This window comes from Eumetopias jubatus, unplaced genomic scaffold (assembly GCF_037043125.1).
Source record: "Eumetopias jubatus isolate StellerSeaLion01/CBP00866 unplaced genomic scaffold, mEumJub1_p1.0 scaffold_6, whole genome shotgun sequence".
Taxonomy (NCBI): domain Eukaryota; kingdom Metazoa; phylum Chordata; class Mammalia; order Carnivora; family Otariidae; genus Eumetopias; species Eumetopias jubatus.
This window is the reverse complement of record NW_028274812.1, coordinates 33947237-33967580: the sequence shown is the minus strand read 5'-3', so window position 1 is coordinate 33967580 and position 20344 is coordinate 33947237. Positions and strand designations below refer to the sequence as shown.

General features: G+C 39.5%; 1 protein-coding gene across 7 annotated transcripts in view; it reads left to right on the top strand.

Annotated features, from left to right (window-relative positions):
• Positions 1-20344, top strand: part of L3MBTL3 (L3MBTL histone methyl-lysine binding protein 3) — a 118350-nt gene that overhangs the window by 82333 nt on the left and 15673 nt on the right. For all 7 annotated transcript variants that reach the window (XM_028125354.2, XM_028125353.2, XM_028125352.2 and 4 more), the window contains 2 exons: positions 7141-7290; positions 19262-19341. In XM_028125354.2, the coding sequence (XP_027981155.1) occupies positions 7141-7290; positions 19262-19341 (230 nt within the window). The remainder of the gene's footprint in view (positions 1-7140; positions 7291-19261; positions 19342-20344) is intronic.

The following is a 20344-nucleotide window of genomic DNA, read 5'->3' as shown; positions in this document are numbered from 1 at the left end:
TTTTCCCCACTGTGCCAGGGACCTCTGAGGGTTCCTCAGCTGAGCCACACCCATTTCACAAAATTTCAGTGATCATCTTTGGAGCATTTCTTCAGAGATGCAGCGTTGTATTTGCTAAAAGAAGGGGGAGATCGTGGGGAGAGTCGTGGAAGATTTTACGGAGAAATGTGGTAAAGAAATCTTTCAGTATAATTGGAATTCAGTAGGGAATTACTCATTTTTTTTGGAAGGAGAGAGGAAGCAGTAGACCTTCTGGCTTGAAGACATGTATTGATAAAGAAGTTTGTTGCTCTGTCGGATGGAAGGCATAACTGGCAGTTCCGTGCGTGAGTCTGGGACAGAGTTAGTGGTTGGCCGAGCTTCAGGGAGGAGGAGGGGTGCTTGTGGCTCAGACAGTTGGCAGCTACTGTCAGCCGCTGCCCTCGCCCCTTCTTCTGAGCCCTTTCAGCTGGCTTTCCAGAGTCTCCCTGACTGTCCTATTTACAACACTCGGAGCTCTGGGTCTGGCAGGGTATTAATCTTTAACAGGCACAGCCTGTTTTCCATTTGATTAGTAGACTGCGGAATAGCTGCAGCATCATGGATATTCTCTAAAAGGGTCATTTCACTGGCGTTTACTTTTGTCCTTGCCGAGAATGCTGTGTTTAGGAAAACATAATGAGAAAATTCTCTTTGGATTAATTTGCAGAGAAACTGCATAAATCAAAACATGCATTCTTTGCCTAGATAACAAGGAAAGTTGCTCTTTTAGCAAGAATAATCAGTTTTATGAACACATAAGCAAAAGGCTTTGTTTTGACTAGCAGTTGTTAGCGTCTCTGAAAAATTATAATAGTTGAATTTGATGTAAGAGGTGTTAGAAATAGAACATGTGTCTCAGCGATGAAATTTGAGAATGTGATGTTTTCAGATGTTGAAATGTAAACAATCAGTGAGTGAGTTGAGTGTGGATGTTATTCTTATCTCTAGGGATATTCAGTAGCCAGATGGCTCAATGCTCTCTTTCTAGCAAGGGAGCATTAATCTGGGTGGTGTCGTGGTGTTTCCCTTTGTCGATTCATTCATTTGGGCTACTGCAAGGTCAAAGAAGGGGAGGAGATTAAGGGAGAACTGAAGTTATATGAAAGTAGATAATCTGCGTCTCTAGTGCCTTCAGAAGTGACTTTTTTCTATGTAAGATTTGATTATGGAGAAAATAAACAAGAAAAAAATGGGGAGTATTTCCAACAACCTCTAAAAGGTCATTGTAAAGTCCATGGAAAGTTTTAAAAATTTGAACAGACACCTGCAAACTGTAAACATCCTATTGATTCAACACCCATCCATCCCTGCATTCCAACAGATACCGACTGAGTGCCTGCTTTGGGCCAGGTCTGGGGTTAGGTGACGGGCCGCACAGACGAGAGGGTCCCTTCCTCTAGGAGGCTAGTCTGGTGCGAACAGGTTTTCCCAGAGGCATGAATGGGGTAGCACCCTTTCCCTGAGGGAAGCAGAGAGCCTCCACCAATGAGGCGCGTTATGGAGTTTTTAATGCCGTTGTTTATCTTTGCGGATGCTCTTCTGCAGCACAGCGGTTATGTGTTAGTCGGCTTCTCCTTTTTGAATAATGACCAACAGGTGGGATTTATTGGTGACTTCCTGTGTTCCAGGCACTGTCGTAGACTTAATCTGTAATCTCACCTAATCCTCACAGCAGCTCTGTGAAGCAGGTGCTGTTCTAATCTCTGTTTTACAGGTGAGGACATGGGGTTGGAATAGTTAAGTACGTGCCCAAGGATCAGACAGTGGCAGAACCAGAATTGAACCCAGGCTTGGATGGCACTTCAGTCTCCATTTGTAACTCCTGGACTCTCATGTAAAGCAAGTGGCCTGATAGAGCCTGCCTCAGGTTTTGTTATGAGGGAGTGTGAGAACGATTATGCGATCACTCAGAAAACTGAAGATGTTACCTAATTGTTGAAATAAATGTATTCACAGTTACAAGGATTTTAAAGGTGGCGGTGGGGAGAAATGAACAAGACAGTCTGTCCCCCTTTCCTCATAAGCCGGACCAGTCTTTTCTAGGAAAAACTGCCTCCTTAGAGGGGCCGGTGGGATATTTGTGTGCAAAGCTGATATGGAATTATTTGCCGGTAGAACAGGGTGTACCCTAATAAAATCCTTATGTAGATAGCTGTGTAACCCTACATGAATTCCTTCCTGTGCTCTCTGAGGAACTACGTCATGGTAAAGAGTTACATGTATATGGATACATGTGTGTGCCCATGTATACATGATACACACAGCTTAGTACATGAGAAACTACAGATGATTATAAGCCTAATGAGAACGCACTTTCTCTACAGAAGTTTGATCAGCACTGGTGAGTTATAAAGTTAATAACTTTTAAAGCTGTATGAACCTTGTAAATTTAAGAACAAGGAAACTGGCAAAGAGGTTAAGTAATGGCTCAGTGCATATTAGCTCTATGACAGCAGTATCTTGCTCGAAGTCGGTACTCAGAGGGATTTCATTGTCAGAGATTAAGGCTAAGGGCATTCTTTGATACTGCAAGGTACTGATTGCCCCCATATACAGTGTAACAGGGGACAGCCAGAGTTCATCATCAGACTCTGCCAAGGACTGATAAAGTGACACTGAGCAAGTTCCCTCTTTAAAGCCTCAGTTTCTACATCTGTAAAACGAGTGTTAGACAAGGAACAACTTCACAGGGTTATGGGAGGTAAATGAGATAATGCAAGTAAAGCATTTAGCATGTGTAATGCATTTGAGCCATGGAAACTGTAATATTGCTATCATCCTCATTTTACAATTGAGAAGACGGGGTCTCACAAGTTGTGCTTACTCTTCAGTAAGTGGTGGATAGGGTGGCAGAGCACCTTTTAGAACCAGGTTCCTGATTTCCTGATTTCTGTCTAGGGGATTGCCCATCCCTCTGTACACATAACCATCACTTGAGCACACTTCATTTGCATTTTGTGGTGTACCTTTTGTTTTTTTTTTTTTTTTAATCACTACCCACTTCAGGAACCAGCTGGCTTCCTTCTCTACCCCGTAGTAGGTGTAAAAATGTGAGATATGTAAAACCCATTTTACTTCTCTCAGGGTTCAAAGGATGAGAGGGTGTCAGCGTAAAATTGATAGCTGCTCATGACGGGACTCCCTTGATAGATCGGCCTGGCCCATTAGTAAATCCGTGCTGGGAGGGCTGTGCTCACTTCCCCTGCTTGAAGTTGAGAGTTTGAAATTCCTCTCTGGCCCTAACAATCCAAAAAGGCAGATAGTTAGACAGTGGGTCTTACTTTGTTTTGCGGTCTTGCCTTTCTGTGAGCTGTACAACTTTATATGTATTGATCTTAGAGAGATCTGTTCTTCCTTTACTTAGTTAACAAATAGGTGAAGGGGCTGTTCTCATAGATCTTATATTCTAAGACTTCTAAACGGTAACTGTTCACTCTGTGTGTAGTTGGGGATATGCAGCCCATCTTAAGCATACTGTGGGTCTTCCCAGTGTGGGAGTGGCGGGGTTAAGAACAGGACTCTCGTTTTCTTTACTTCATATCTGATAAAACCCTAGGGTAGTTGTATAGATAGATCTTCAGTAATTGTAAAGCCAGGTGTTTAACTGTGAGTGAAACATGATGGCTGCAGTATTTATAGGATTAGCAGCTTACTGTTTGTCAAAACAACCACAAAGAATTACATTTAGATTTTTTTTTCTTGCCGTCACAAAATGCAAGGAGGTGAATTTGTCATAGAAATACACAATACGAGGAAGAAAGAATAACAGAGTTAAAGATGACAATCTGAGGCTTAGTTAATATAGTTCCTTTGTCAGAAACAAAGAGTCAAAAATAGCAGGAGGAGCAGGTTGTATTTATCTTTTTTCTGCAGAAGAGGGGAGTTCATTGAAGATGATGAATTTGGTTTTAAACATGTTTATTATGAGGCAGCCCTCGGTCATTTATATTTTGTCTGAAACAAGATAGGTGTAAGGCAGGGCTCCACGTCCCTCGGGGGAACCACAGGGAGCAGGGCCTCTCCCCCTTCCTCAGGCCCTGTGGCACTTACTGTGTGGGCAGAAAACCGAAATGTAGCCAAGCAGATGCTACCACCTGGGTCGGCCATCGGGAGGAGTGATGTGAAGGCAGGTCACACGTGGTGTTTGCAGTCTCTGTGGAATTGGGTGTTGGGCAGGTGTGGACATGGCTGAGGGGTTTGGGGAGTGAGTAAGGGCCACAGCCCCAGGAGCCCCCCCATCATGTGTAGACTGTGTCTGGGGGGGAGAGCTGGTTGGACTTTCCTTCCTGACCAAGCTTGACTACTCAGCCTTCCTACTGACTTGTCCGATGCCCTTTAATAAGTTTATTTCTGCTCAACTTAGAATTGGTTTTTGTTACTTATATCCATAAACACTAATTAGTACAAATATCCCATAAAGGATTCCATGAGGTACTTGAAGGATTCTTGTTCAGAAGAGACTTTGTGGTTGGTGATGAATTCTTCCTTCACATCATTACTAAATGAATAAAAATGAGTTAAAATAGTATGCCTGTTCGCAATGAGATAAATGAAATAGTGCGCTCATCTTACTGAGCTACTTTGTTGCTTTGTGACATTGGGCAAGCCACATCTCTACTTGATTGTTTAATAAACATGGCACAGTTCCTGATGTTGTCCCCAGATCTGCTTCTCTCTCATCATTCTCATCTCAGGGGGGGAAAAAAAAGAAAGAAAGAAAAGAAAATGCATCCCTATCACCACCCAGGTCTTCAAGCCAGAAACCTATAGACCATTCTTAAATCCTTCTTGAATGTCATTTCCCCTCACCCATCCATGCACAGGTTCCCTTGGAGGGATCGCAGAGGTACCGTGACCGTTTTAGCCACCCAGATCCAAGTCACCATGATGTCTTTATAATTACATAACTTCTTTTGCTCCAATTCTGTCCCTTTGAAATCTTCCCTCCACAAAGCATCCTGGGTGATTTTTTAAAATTGTACATCAAACCGTATCATTCCCTTATTTGAAGGTCCTCCAGTGGCTTCACATCAGACGTAAACTAACCAACTGAGCTCATGACCCATGACCATGGCCTACCAGACCCTACATAATACTTTTCCTCTGCCGGCCTCTAGTGTGTACCCTCCCCTTGCTCACGCACTCGGCCGTCGATGGTCTTCCCCCGCCACACATGTCAAGCTTTCCCTACCTTTGTGCTCTTCTTCCCATTTCCCAGAGTGCTCTTCCCCTGTGTGGCCAGAGCAGGCTTCTTCCTGACCTTGAGGGCACTGATCAGATGCTGCCGCTTCAGGGAGGCCCTTCCTCATCACCTGGGACAGCCCCGTGTTCTCCTTTAGGCCATACCCCGTGGCATGTGTCACTATGTGAGGCTGTCTAATTTATGTTTGTGCAATTGTGCAGTGCTCATCTTCCCCCAGAATATCAGCCCCGTGAGAGCAGGGATCTTGCCTTTTTATTTTCCATTGTGTTTCCAGTGCCTAGAAAGATAATTATAGATACTCGATAAATACTTGTTGAACAAATGAATGAAATAATTAAAGATTGAGGTCACCTAAGCATTTTAAGCCTAGTTTGTCTCATGAGAAGCCTTCCTCCTAGGATATTGTAAAGACTAAGTAAAATACTGTGCTTAGCAAAGTGCTTGATATCTAGTGAGTGCTCCCTAAATATTACTGGTTATTGTTTTTGTTATTGTTGGGTTAGTATTATATACATTTATGTCAACACATGATCAAATGTTATTTACGTTTGTCTTTTGCATAGATGATAGTGTAGAGTAGTATGTAGTTAAATAAAAATTGTATTTTAGCTTATAACATATCTGTGATAAGTTTTATAGGCCATTATCAAAATCACTTAGTTTTCAAACTCTTCCCTCCTCCTCCTAGGAGAAGGTATCTGATTTTTTTCTTGGTGGAGAATAGACACGCATTGTTTAAAAATTTTCCCTGGGTGATTATCAACATTCCCACTCTCACCTAGAGAGAGGAAAAGACATGTAAGACACTAATACAACTTTTTTTAAAGATTTTATTTATTTGTCAGAGTGAGAGACAGAGAGAGAGCACAAGCAGGGGGAGCGGCAGGCAAAGGGAGAAGCAGGCTCCCAGCTGAGCAAGGAGCCTGATGCGGGACTCAATCCCAGGACCCCAGGATCATGACCCGAGGTGAAGACAGCTTAACCAACTAAGCCACCCAGGCACCCAAGACACTAATATAATTTATCTAAGAGCCAACAATTCTCAGATTTAAGGAGGCTTCCTAAAACCAGAGGGGCAAGATGGGCAGGTAGTTGGAGGGGTTCATTATGTATTGGAGGCCTGAGATACAGAGGTTGCCCCGTTGTTCTGGAGCCTGGAAAGCTGAGGCCTAGGTAGAGAATTATACTGACTTAACAATTAGTGACCTAGATTTCCTTTACTTGGATAACAGGAATGATCCCCATATGGGACCTGAGAGACCAGCCAGGGGTCCAGAAGGCACCAGTAGAAGGGAAATGAGCTGGATGGGTCATGATCCAAGTTGGCATCTGGGCTCCTTTCATATCAGAAACAGGATTAACTACAGATTGATACATGTATTGCCTAGGATATCAGGTGTACAGCTGGACCTGGAGCCAGGAACACGGGGGAACCTCCTTCCTTTGGAGGGACAGCTGTTATAAAGGAAATGACATGGCCAGTGCGGACCCTGAGGCTGGAGGATCACTTTAGGAAGCAGATCTGCACCATCTGTCCATCACCCACCTCTATCACCAAGCCTCCTATGATGTCTTAAGCATTTCTCTCTTGGAACTGATTGTTTCTATAGATATGCACAGGCTCTGCCCTTGGACAATACAGAGGGGATCCTTGAGTTATCATTGCTGAGTTCCAAAGATTTCATCAGATTGCATCTAAACATCTATCTAGTGCAAAGACACATTTTCTATCAGATATACTTAAATTATATCTTAGAGATAAAATATTTCATATTTATATGTTTAATCATACATACATATATAAATATGTATAACATTAAATTAAATTTTGGGGATTTTATATTCTATAGCCTGTCATTTTAATTAGAGGCATGTTCTAATGGGAACGTTCTTTTCTTTTTCCTTTAATATTTTAGTGCTGCCAACTGTCCCTATTCAGAAATCAATTTGAATAAAGACCGAATTTTCCCAGACCGTTTAAGTGGTGAGATGCCTCCAGCTAGTCCATCATTTCCAAGAAATAAAAGGGCAGACACAAATGAAATCTCTTCATCTCCTGAAATCAGGTAATTAAAGTGATAATATTAGTGTTGTTTAGAAGTACTCTGGTTGAAAAAGGTTTTCTATCTCACATGTTTTATGTTCTCTGGTTATCTTTTCTTGGACATTATTGAAAATGCATTTGATTTAATGTAAAATGGTGATGGAGATCAGTAGTGGACTTAAAAAAATTAGGCAGAGAGTTTATAAAAGCATATCTAAATGAGACAGGCTTTCTTCTTACTTGTTCATCTTTTAGTTGAAATTTTTTGGTGTTAGAAGTTTAGAAATTCCAGTCATTTTACTTCATGCCAGTTCATATTTCCAAATGAACTGATCAATATCTATATAGAGCCACCTTTTTTGAGAAAGATGTCAGATTTTTGTGAAGAATGTACATTATTTCTTTTTCATGCTCATGCCAAGCACTTGCATATGTGTTATTTCTTTTAATTATTAAGATGTTAATTGTACTGCATTTGACCCTTGAACGACATAGGCGTTAGGGGCACTGACCACACAGTGAAAATCCAAGTACAACTTTTAAGTCCCCAAAAACTTAACTGCTAATGGCCTAATGTTTACTGAAAGCCTTGCCAGTAACATAAACAGTTGATTAACACGTATTTTGTATGTTTTAGATACTACATATGGTATTCTTACAATGAAGTAAGCTAGAGAAAAGAAAATGTTATTAAAATCATAAAGAAGAGAAAATACATTTACAGTAGTATATATTTATTTAAAAAAAATCTGCATAAGTGGACCTGCTTAGTTCAAACCCATGTTGTTCAAGGGTCAACTATATAAGCTCAGTCATTTAGTTTTGATTTCACTTGTAGAGTTGAGTTGGAATGTTAAGCTCAGTGGATTATTAAGTAAAGAACTAGATTTTGTTTGATCTTTAAGTAATAGGTCTGTGCCCTTACATTAACTGAGGCTACTACTAAAAAAGAGCAGATTAGTGGAAAGATATTCCTTAGTGCTTAGGTTTTGGGAGTTTCTTTTGTGGAATATTTTATTTATTTATTTAAGATTTATTTATTCATTTGAGAGAGAGAGAGAGAGAAAAGAGAGCATGCTCATGTTCGTGAGCAGGGGGAGGGGCAGAGGGAGAGAGAGTCCCCAGCAGACTTTCCACTGAGTGCAGAGCCCACCTCAGGGGGATCCCATAACCCTGAGATCATGACCCAAGCCAAAATCAAGCACTGAATGTTCAATGGACTGAGCCACCCAGGCACCCCTTTTATGAGTATTTTAAAACCTAAGGCAACATAGTTCTCTATTTAAATATTTTATAACTTCCATTCTTATGGATGAGCCAGGTAGACATTTGAATTAAAAAATCTCATCCTAAATTCATAGCAATACTATTGGACTAATGGCATTTCACGTCTCAGTATTCTTATAGAGAAGTAATTTTATCCTGTGGACGGGGTGAGCTGTAACTTCTTTAATTATTAACCACAGGAGGATGACTTTTTTTTTTTTACCCTTAAAACGATGACTAATGTAACATAAACTCATTTTACCCAACCCAGAACTCCAAAATGAGGTCATACCACGTGAGGAAATTTACTTTAAGACAAAGTACTAATTCATATAGTAATAATTACAGATACAGAGTTCATTGACTGACTCACAAGGTGGTAAGACTACCTAGCGTTTAGATTTCAGAAGCCAAGATACTGTTTAAAATATCAACAGAATACTCTGAAGAGCGGGCAGGTCTAATCTCACACAGGCTTTTCACTCACTAGCTGGGCTCCAGGCCAGATTCCTAGGGCCAGAGTTTCCTCTCAGCAGGATCTCCTTGGGATGATTTCCTAGGGTCTTCTTTAACTCAGAATTTATGTAAAAAAAAAATGTAATGGATTTGACCATTCCAGTGACCAGTCTTCTCTGAGTTGTGGTCGTGGTTCTTCATGTAATCACCTGGATTTAGGGAAGAACCTCAGATGTTTTTTGTTTTCTGTATAACCTATCACACGTTTCATATCTAAATAGTTTTTCTGTGTCATAGATTTTTAGCCCATACTGTCTTTTGAGTCAGTGAATTCTGATCTGTCATTACTTTGTGTGAGTGAATACTTGAACACTTCTTTGTATTAAGGTTAAATTTCTTCAAGTGATCTGCTTCCATTTGGTAAATGAGTGTTCCATTATTCATGGTTTTAGAGACTTTGTTTAGATTTCTTCTTATCTTCATCTTTCCAGATTTACTGTTTTTATTTTTTTATAACTAAAAATAACCTGAAAGATTTGATTAGTCACATGCAAAGGAAACATGAGGGAGATGATCGAAATGACCCCTCAATTTTTAAGGTGAACATTTTTTTCTCACTGTATTTTTTACGCAGAAGAATTTTTAAGAGATGGTTGCAGACATTTTGATGTTCCAACCTAAATGCTTCATTAGGTGTACTTGAAAAAGCAGTATGTTTCAGAATAGCACAGATTGATTTACTCTTTAAAAATTTTAATTTCTTCTTTAACATTTTTGAAAATTGACTTCAGATTCCTTTTTTCTGCAGGCAGTCACTGGTTCTCACAGCAATTGCAGTGGCATGGGGTATTTTAGATATAAATGATCATGAGGTGGCAACATAGTAAATGCTAACAAATAAAAGAAGGGTTGTTAAGGAAAAAGTGTATCTTATGGCTTGAGGATGGTTGACTTAAGGTAGAATTAACAGGGTAGAAGTTGGCTGGCTTCTCTGCTGTGAGTAAATCTGTGTGAATATATTTAATATATTTTTTCATTTCGTAAGTAAATATAAAATTTTTGGATTGTTGATTTCTTTAACCTGGACTTAAGAATGTGAGCTGTGCAAAGCTGTGAGGGCAATGACTAATAATAAGCCCTGAGTAAGTATTAGTTTGTACTAATGGGGCAAGAGGAATTAGGTTACTTATTTGTTGCACAGCATTCTTTTCTTCTCGCGGAACAAAGGAAAGAGTGGCCCATTTCTTTGATATTCCTGAGTTAAACTTTGAATACAGCATTCAAGACAATTCTTACAATATCAGATTATTTCTCTCTTCTTTTCCCATATTCATTGCATACATGGATAGAATTTTTCATTCAGGTTTTAATGCATTTTCTTTGCGTCCTTTGTAATAATTTACTAAATTTGGTAGCCAGACTCTACTGGCTTTTTTTTTTTTTTTTAATGCACTTTAGCACAGCAAGAGACCGTTCACACCCCCTGAAGTGGACCCCGAGACAAAGATTCAGTTGCAGGTGGTTTATTTGGGAGGTGAGGAAGTGAGCCGGGGAGGGGAGGACCACCAGGGAAAGCTTTGTTGTCACACTGATTACCACTGTAGACAGCAGGAACACAGTCCTGCTGCGACCACTCTGGGAGTCAGTGTAAAACACACATCTCAGAGTTTGCCCGTCGTGGGGATGAGGGAGCTGAGCCATTTAAACACTGGTTACCTTCAGTCACAGAGCGAGGCTGCCGGGGAGGAAGCACACGGTAATTCCCCGGCACAGCGGGTTCAGCAGCCGGAGCCCCGGTTAACCCTTCAGGAGAGCGGAGCAGGAGAGACCGGGGGAGCTGGCCGCCGTGGCTGGAAGGGGAGTGCCGTCCACGGAACATGGGCCGGGCACTGACCACGGCTGCTACACCATCCCTCCCCCCTGCACGCACACACCCGTTTCAAATGCCAGAGGGTCACCAGAATGAGGACTATGCTGGCTTTGCTTTTGACCTAGAAGCTGACACAACCAGGCCAGATAAAGTAACAATGCGAGGATGGTGTATGTCCTTTTCATACCATGACCATTATTTTAAGGGCAAGTTCACAGGCCAGCTGCTCAGGCTGGGCCTTGGGACAACTAATGTTCCACAGCAGTAGCTCCTAGACTTTGCATCAGATTACCGGGGACCCTTTCAGAATTCAGATTTGGGGGCCCAGGCCAGCCCATCAGAATTTTCCAGGCTAGAGCCTAAGAGTGTGCATTTAAAAAATGTGTTTGGGAGTCTGTCTCCCTGCTTGACACTTGCAGTAACTTTCCGTTATTCCTGAAATTAAGTCCCTAATTCTGAGCCTGGCCTGCAAGGTCATGTGTTCTCTGGGCCCTGCCCAGCTCTGCCAGGCTCGTTTTTAAACTTAATGCTTCAACACCATGGTCCTCAGACATCCTTTGCACTCTGCCTAGAGCCTCCAGACCTGCTGTCTCCTAGCTGGTCTCTCATCTTGCAGGCTTCAAGTTCACTATGATTTCCTCGGGGAAGCTTTATCTGATCTGCTGGAGTATAATTCAGGTTCCTCATTACGTACCTTCACAGCACACATCCCGATGCTGCTGACGGTTCTGTGTACGTACTTCTGAGTCTGTGTACTTTGCTTGACAGTAAGCTCCGCCAGGGCTGGGGCCACATCGTCTCTGGTTCTCTGAGACATCCCCGCACTGAGCATGCTACCTGGCACCCAGTAAGGATGCAAGTGACCTTGAATCATCCACCAGCCTTCAGAGGAGACAGATGAGTTATATAACCTAAGAGTCAACAGCTGTATAAAGTTTTGTTTTGGTAAAACAGCTACATTCCCAAGGTTGTAACATCTCCACACTGGATATCTATTAAATGACTAGATGAATCCCCCAAATACATACTGGCACTCTTTCATAAACTTGGCAGTGCTTCCAAAAATGTTGTTGTTTTAATTCCTGCCCCACTTAGAAAATGATACCGCGGAAATGACAACATGGATATGGCACAAGGGGAGTGAATGAGGCTGCCTCTGATGACCAGATGGGGGCACTTGTACCCAGAGACTCAGGGTGTCCTAGCTGGTAGGCTCTGCCCCACATTAACATAGCTTCCCCGTGAGTCCTTTCGCAGGTGTGTTAAATATTTAAATCTGTTTTCCTATAGCAATATGTCAAACCCAAAAGGATGGTTGGGTTATGAGTGAATCCCTAATGTGTATTTAGATAGAAATGTGAGTCTGCAATCCTTTTCCAGTTAGCCATTGATTGGTCAGGCCTGTAAGGAGTGTGTGCGTTGTGCCTTGTGTTTTCAGGGAGATGTTTTTCTCCCTGGGCGGGGGGAGGGGGAGGGGGAGGGCGGGCGGAGCAGCTCATCTCTGCCCTCACAGCACTCCTGACCACGAGATGGTGGGGCAGGGGCTCTCCCCGTCGGTGACGGACCTTTCCTGGGGACTGATAACCTTAAGTCTCTGCTTGTCTACTGCTGAGTAAAAGTATGTATATATTTCTCAGTCTCTTAATAAAACCTGGGTTGCAAACTTTGTTTTGCCTCAGAATCATCAGATGTTTGTTAAAATGCAGCTTTCAAAGTACCATCTCCAGAGATACTGATTCAGGAAATGTAAGGTGCATCCCAGTTCATTTTTAACAAGCACCCCCAGGAGATGCAAGTGATCTATATACTCGGCTTTGAGAATTATTACTCAATATAAAGACCCTTCTCTGGACTAATAATTCACAATGTGTTACCATTTGGAGAACATCGGCATCTATCCCACGTAGGCTCATTCTCGTGAAATCTATCCTACAGCTGCTTGTAATTGTGTTTCTAAATTAGGTGCTATCTCTATTAAAAATCATGGAATGCTTTAAGCTCGCATGTTGTTTAAGCCTGCTGAGACATAACCACAGAAACACAGGAAAGCATGTTTTAAATATCTGCTAAATGCTTGTGTTACCTTGCAAGGCAAATGCCCATTGCTAATCTAAATCCAATGAAAAATTGCAGTCTGTTCAGATCATTATAGGCCATTAAAAAGGCTTCTCAAGTTGTAGTACCCATGTGTCTACTCAGAATTACAGAGAGCAGTTGTAGAAATTGCAAGTATTAATCTGATTTATGTTTCTAGGATGAATCCGACTTGCCAGTCACACCAAGAGCTAGTCTGTACACTTGAGGAGGGCTCTGTTAAACAGATGGGAAAACAAGCTGACATAAATATGAAACTATAAGCGTATAAAAATCTCTTTACTTTGCAGAACTGCAAGATCAAATAGAATAACATTAACTTAGAGCCAAAAGTTCTAAAAGATTACAAATGCTAATTAAGAATCTTTGGGAACTTTGTTTTGCTTTTTGAGGCTTTCTGAGCCTGAGGGTTTGATGTTGACAATTGGAGAAAGTCCTTTTGATGACTAGGCATTACCTGCCCATGTAAAAGCCTGTTTCCCCTTTTTGTCAATGGGCTGCCAGATACAGATCAGGAGCTGTGGAAGTTTAAAAATATTTCAGCTCTTGGGAACCTGAGTCAAATCTATGTGGTTATTTGTGTGCACCAGAGAAAAGCTCAGTTTTAGTTAAAACACTCTCAGTTCTTGTGCCAAACACTGTGACACCAGGGCAACCATTCAAAGTGTAAGGAAGAGATGACTCTGTAATTGTTGTATGCCTGTGAAGTTGTTGGACCAAAATTATAACAGGGTCTTATTTTATCCCCTCGAATAGCACTAATTCCTGACTCAGATGACTCTTATATATAGTGGAAAAGCAGTGACACCTGGTTACTTTTCTTTGACAACATGAAAGTAATGCAGTCTTGCTCTTCTTATAGTATATGGTCTTTATTCCCCAGTGCTCACCTCATTGGTTAGGGCTTTACATTTTATAAGACGATTGATCAGTTAATTGCTCAATTAGTGTTTCTGGAGGGTTTTTCCTTGGCATTTGATAATATCCACTGTTTTGACTAATTATATTACTTTTCATCATTAATATATGTTCCTTATGCTAAATGATAATTTAATAGGCTTATTAATGAAAATGTTTTATTTTTAGTCATTAGATAAATAGTAAACCATGTTTACCTCTCTTAGGCCATGTTTATGAAAACTATAAAAACCACTGCTGGGGGTGTCTGGGTAGCTCAGTCAGTTAAGCACCCTGACTCTTGATTTCAGCTCAGGTTGTGATCTCAAAAGTCCCGTAATCTCAGGGTCCTGAGATTGAGCCCCATGTGGGGCTCCTCACTCAGTGGGGAGTCTGCCTCTCTCTCTCTTCCTCCTCCCTCCTCTTTCTCAAAAATAAATAAATAAATCTTTAAAGACTATTCAAATGTTAACCATAGACATAAAAGTTTTAATCCGACTGGTTTTATTTGCCATCTTTTCTGAGTCCTTTTGAAGATGGTGACCTCCTTGTACTGAGACTGTGCATGCACACTCTCCTCTTCATTTGTAAGGAGGCATTTGGAGACAGTTCAAGTAATCTTTTATAATTCCTCTGAAGTATAAACCCTGAGATTCTCTTTCTTGGATTTTTTTTCCTGTGAGTGACCTCAGCCCAGAAATTAGGGGGAAAAAAATTGCTGGGGGCATGCAGAAAAGACCTCCTTTTCACGTTCAAAACAGAAATTCCTACATTATTTTACGGCCCCAGCTACACTCATTGTGTTGCCTCTTGTTACTAGGGAGTACAGGTACTTTTCAGCTCCAACAAAACCCCTGTGAGACTAGAATAAGCGCTGCTGGAGAGAAAAGGTGGGGTTATTTCAAGCTAGGAGCGAAACCAAACTCATGCTGGATTTCAAGGGATAGCTGAAATCTCTGAATTGAAGCAAAATAATTGTTTCACATTTTTTTCAATGTTGTTTTTAACATACTGGGGACTGATGGAAGCATAATTGGCTAGGGATTATTTTTAAATGAAAAATAAACAAACTTGAAGAAAGACAGCTATTTGCATTCAGATGCATCCTGCTACTGTGTATTTACCCTTCTGATGTTTGTTTTGCTAATAATTACTACAAAGCATATTTAGAGTAAGATAGTAAGACATTTAAAGCATGATATGTAATTACAGAGAAAAAGAGGTTGCTGACTCAAAGAATACATGAGTGGATTCCACTGTCTTAATTAAAAACCTAAAGAGTATTCTTGAGTAAGGTTTTAGCTATGGTTATATTTCAATTCAAGCTAAAGAAATGTTGAAATAAATCGGTTCTTGAAAATTCTAAGATCTCAAGGGAATTCGCTGTATTCCAGGTACTTCTCTAGGTGTTTTTACCTACTTTAGCTCACTTAATCTTCACAGTGCCTTATGTGGGGTGGGTGCTGTTCTCACATCCCCACTCAAAAATGTAGAACCTCTCGTGGTTACAGATTACACAAGTAGTCAATAGCAGACCCGGATTACAGCCCAGGCCGTCTGGCTGCAGTCTGGCTTGTAACTTTTACTCTAAAAACTATTTTAAAACTTGAAGGAAACAGGTGACAGTGGATGATTTTATCCCCAAATAGAAGTAATTCTTAAATAGTAGAAGCTGCCATTTATCATGCTTCCGCTTCTGTGTCTGGCTGTGGGCAGTATTTTCTATTCATTATTTTATTGAGTCCTCAAAATGCCTGTGAGGAAAGGGATTTCTCGTTTTACAGATGATGCAGCTGGGAAGTAGGGAAGTTAAGTAACTTGCTGAAGATCATTTAGAATTAAGTAGCAGGACTGATATTGGAACGAGTTCTGTTCACTTCCAGGGACCATCCATGTAACCACTCCATGTTCTGATTCCTTAGTCCCCTGCCCAGTCAGCTTGTACCTCCTTCCTAAATGAAATTGTTGCTAATGGAAGGTATTGATCAAGAGAAGAAAACGGAGATGTTTTTATGTTGAGCAAAATTGTACCATTAAAATACATCAAAATATGTTTGGTTGTCTTTTTTTAAAGAGAATCTGTTAAGCACATCTGGTACCATGTTCCAGAGAGATTAATTATAAAGTTATCACAGAGTTGGGGCATTCTGATATAAACGTGTTTTGTCTGTAGTCGGAAGACCTGTGCAACTAGAATAACTTTGTGCCTAGGACGTTGAAATCCTAGGTTAAGGATTTCATTTTTGTGCAGAGAAAGAGACCCATCACGGCACCTCTTGAGTCAGAATTAGCAATGAAACTCCTCACCTTGTAGGAGAGAGAAATATTGGTTGCCTAATTGAGAAACCAATTTTTTTAAAGACTTTATTTGAGAGAGAGGGAGAGCACAAGCAGGGGAGTGGCAGAGGGAGAGGGAGAAGCAGATTCCTTACCATGCAAGGAGCCCTATGCGGGGTTCGATCCCAGGACCCCAGGATCATGATCCAAACCGAAGGCAGACCCTTAACCGACTGAGCCACCCAGGTACCCCGAGAAACCAATTTTTATTTTAAATAAAATACAAAACAAACAAGAATGAGTCAGATTCTTCATGACTGACCTTGTCACTAGAAGACGGGTATAGTGTATTCTGGAGAAATGCAAAGGTAAAAACCAAGTAATACTTGAATCTAATTATGGATTTTGGTGTCAATAGACCTGGTGCTATACTTGTTCTACAAATTTGGCATTAACCTCTTTAAATTTCAGTGGCTATAAGAACAGAACCTTCTAGCGATTGTTATGAAATATTGGACATATAAAGATCTCAGCCAGCCTTTGGCGCATAGTATGTTCTTGTAACTTTTATTATTAACTGCTCCCACATTTCTAGATGTGCTTAAATTAGGATTCTGCTCACTTCAGTGGTTCTGTTCATCCATTTGATAATGCTTGTTCTAAGAGACTGCTCAGGTGACCCCACTACCCCACCCCTCCAACTTTCTAGTAAATGAAATATCATGTAGAACCCCCCCAGGGGCTTAGTCACTTTTAATTTTAAGGAATTAGTAGAATCAGTCTATTAATTGGAAATAAAACATTCAGTAAACGTTTCTTCTAGAGTCCTTTATTTGAATTGTGTTTGGTAAGGATAAATACTCACGTTTATATTCCCAAGTTTATATGGGTTCAGCTTAATGAAATATCACGAGTTGCAGTAGGGAAAATGGAAACTGAACATGCTTCTATAATGAAGCTATATAAATAATATAAGAATAGATGGCTTCCATTTTGCTTCTCTGGGGATGGATTACAGCAGATTCAGGCCTGAAGAAACTTTGAGTCAGAGGTCTTATTTTCCTTTTCTGTCTCCATTCTCTCCTAGCAAATGGTCCTTTTCTTACATTCATAAGATAAACCACTGGCATTGTATTTGGGCATAAGCATACAATAGAACTTTGCTCATACTTAAGTCTTATACCTTTATTTTAATAAAACTTACTTTAAAGGAATGCTGTGCTTTATTAAAACCACAAAAATGTAAAACTGTTGTCAGTGGACAATTCTGATCACGAAAACGGAAATACTTGAAAAATTCTAAGACTTAATTTTAGCCTTTGATCTCAGTTTGTCTTTTTTTTTTCCTTATAACCACTCATTAAAGCTTTTGGGAAATCTATGATAACTAATTAGGAATTTATTTTAACTCTGAAAAATGCCAATTTTAAGTTATCACTGTAATATGTGACTTTTTTTCTAATAAATATTAAGATAGTCATCCACAAACAACTTTTTTCAGTGGTCACAATACTTACTGGGATAGAGTTGTAGACTCAAAGAATATTCTAATTTAATATTAAACAAGTTCAGAAGATCACATAAGCTAATTTTAACATATGAAGCTGATTTTATGAAGCTGATTTTAGCATGTTGTAATTCCCAAGTATAACTTTAGCACAGTTTTTACAGAGAAGACAGTTTTCAACTAATGTCCTTCTCCAATTATCAGTGATTTTCTTATTTTTTCCCGTAGTTCCATCTCTACACATTTTATGGAATAAGAGCCTCCAATAGTCATTTGATTACTCTTGGAAGAAGATATGTTTTTATTTTGTATTAACAATGATTCATCTCCATTCTCAAATAAGCAAGTTTTCTTCAGCGTTTGGGATAAGTTGTTTTTAGTATAAACTTATTAGCCAGGGAGCACAGATCTCAATGAAATTTTACATGTGTTCGTGGAAATGATCTAAGAAGTAGTGAACATGTATTTATGGCATACTAACTGTGTTTGAATTGTTGTGTTGAATTATCATCCTTCAAATGGAGAATAAATTAGTGCCTTTGTAGTTAAGACTATACAGCTTCTTTATATTTTGTTGGGATATTTGGTTTTAAATGTGTTTGCTTTTTTTCTTAAAACTTAACAGAAGTATGATCTGGGTCTTTTAGAAACTCAGGATATATTTATATATAGGTAACAACACATAAACAGTAGGACATCATAAATGCAGAGTATTATAAGGCATTGAAGTGTGTAAGCCAGGGATCATAGCCTCGATAGTACCAGGAAATTGGAGAGTGGGATGTATTTTGAACTCTGGGAATGGAAAAATTAGGTTGAAAATTTTTAAGTACTTGAAATTTAGCTTTAAAGAAAATATAATTAGTCTGTTCTTGGTTCCCTTTAATGCCGTTTTTGTCCCTGACTTAAGGATAAAGCTCTGAATTAAGATCGTAATGGATTCCATTGCATTTTAGAGCATTTCGGCATGCTTAGATTAGCATTGGGTCATTCCTGGTCAAGAAGAGTTGGAATCCGTTCAGCCTACACATTTGACCTTATTAAGCCAGGAAAAGCTTCCTAGAATTGAGTTTGATTCTCCTGGGCCAATCTCAGCTCAAGCCCAAATCCCTGAGCTGAGTGTAGTATATATGCTACTTGATTAAACGGTCTGGAGTTTCAAAATATTTTCGTTCTTTAAATTGTAGTTTTACTGTATAGTACAAAGTAAAATTCTTCATGAATACCTGTCCCCATTTGAAGTTGAGTTATTCAATAGCTGCATTTGCCAGAATAGTTCACCTTAATACCATTCTTAGCTTTAAAAATCTCCTTTCTGAACTGTAAATGAAAATTGGTAATGAAGAAAATGGATGTTTATAGATGTTATTAGTAGGAGTTGCTTCTTAGTAGAACTGAAAATCCTTTTTAACATTTTAGTGGTATGTGTTTTTATTTTGTTTTGTTTTGTTGTTTTTTAATGTTTCAGGTTTTTATTTAAATTCTAGGTAGTTAACATACAGTGTAATACTAGTTTCAGGAGTAGAATTCAGTGATTTATCACTTAGCTATAACAGTTGCTGAGATGCAGGGCTGAACCATCCTTTAAAGTGCATTACAAAATATTGATACACCTGTTTTTCTCAGAGACCAGCATGCTGATGATGTCAAAGGGGACTTTGAAGAGAGAACAGAAAGTGAAATGAGGACGTCGCATGAAGCCAGAGGTAGCCATAATAATCTCATCTTATTGATGGATATTATTATTAATACTCAACAGTCAGAACTTGACTAGAATATAGCAGCCACTTCTATATTAAAGATAAACTTCGTTTAGTTGGTTTATTCTGTTATCACAGGCTATAAAAGTTTATTGTTCGGGATAAACATATAGTTGACCTTGAGCAACGTGGGTTTGAACTGTGCGGGTCCACTCATACACAGATTTTTTTTTTCAATAAATACAGTACAGTCCTATAAATGTATTTCCTCTTCTTTATGATTTTCTTAATAGCATTTTCTTTTCTCTAGCTTACTTTAGTGTAAGAATACAGTATTTGATACATATAACATACAAAATAAGTGTTAACTAGTTATTGCTTAAGGCTTCTGGTCAACAATAGGCTATTAGTAGTTATATTTGGGGGGAATCAAAAGTTATACAGATTTTCAAAAAAAAAAAGTTCTACACAGATTTTCGACTGTACAGAGGTTGGTGCCCTTAGCCCCTGCATTGTTCAAGGGTCAACTGTAGCATGTAATTCATAATGATATGGATTCATTTGTGACCTATATTTACAGTCTTTTTCACATATCTGTGCAATAGTATATATAAAGTTTGGGCAGCATTCTCTTTGGTTCTTGTGATATATTTTCTTTGGTATCGTTGATGTCATTTGCTTCATATGTTTAAAACTCACCTCAGAATGTGTATTGAAACCCAAATGGAATTAATAGGGCCTTAGTCTAATACCACAGAACGAAAAGCAAATCATTTGAACAAATGTTTTAAGTTGTACTGGAGAAAGTGATTTGTCTTCCATCTCTGCTAAAAACACATTACAGTGGCTTAACAAAGTAATAAAGTCGTAATGCCTGTAAGTCATACTATAGATTGTAGTTATAACTTACACATAATAATTATTTTTTTAATGAGAAAAGGTTAGCCTGATTGGGATTTTAATGATAGTCCCTGGAGACTTTGCTTTTTTGTGTGTATTTCTTGCTTTA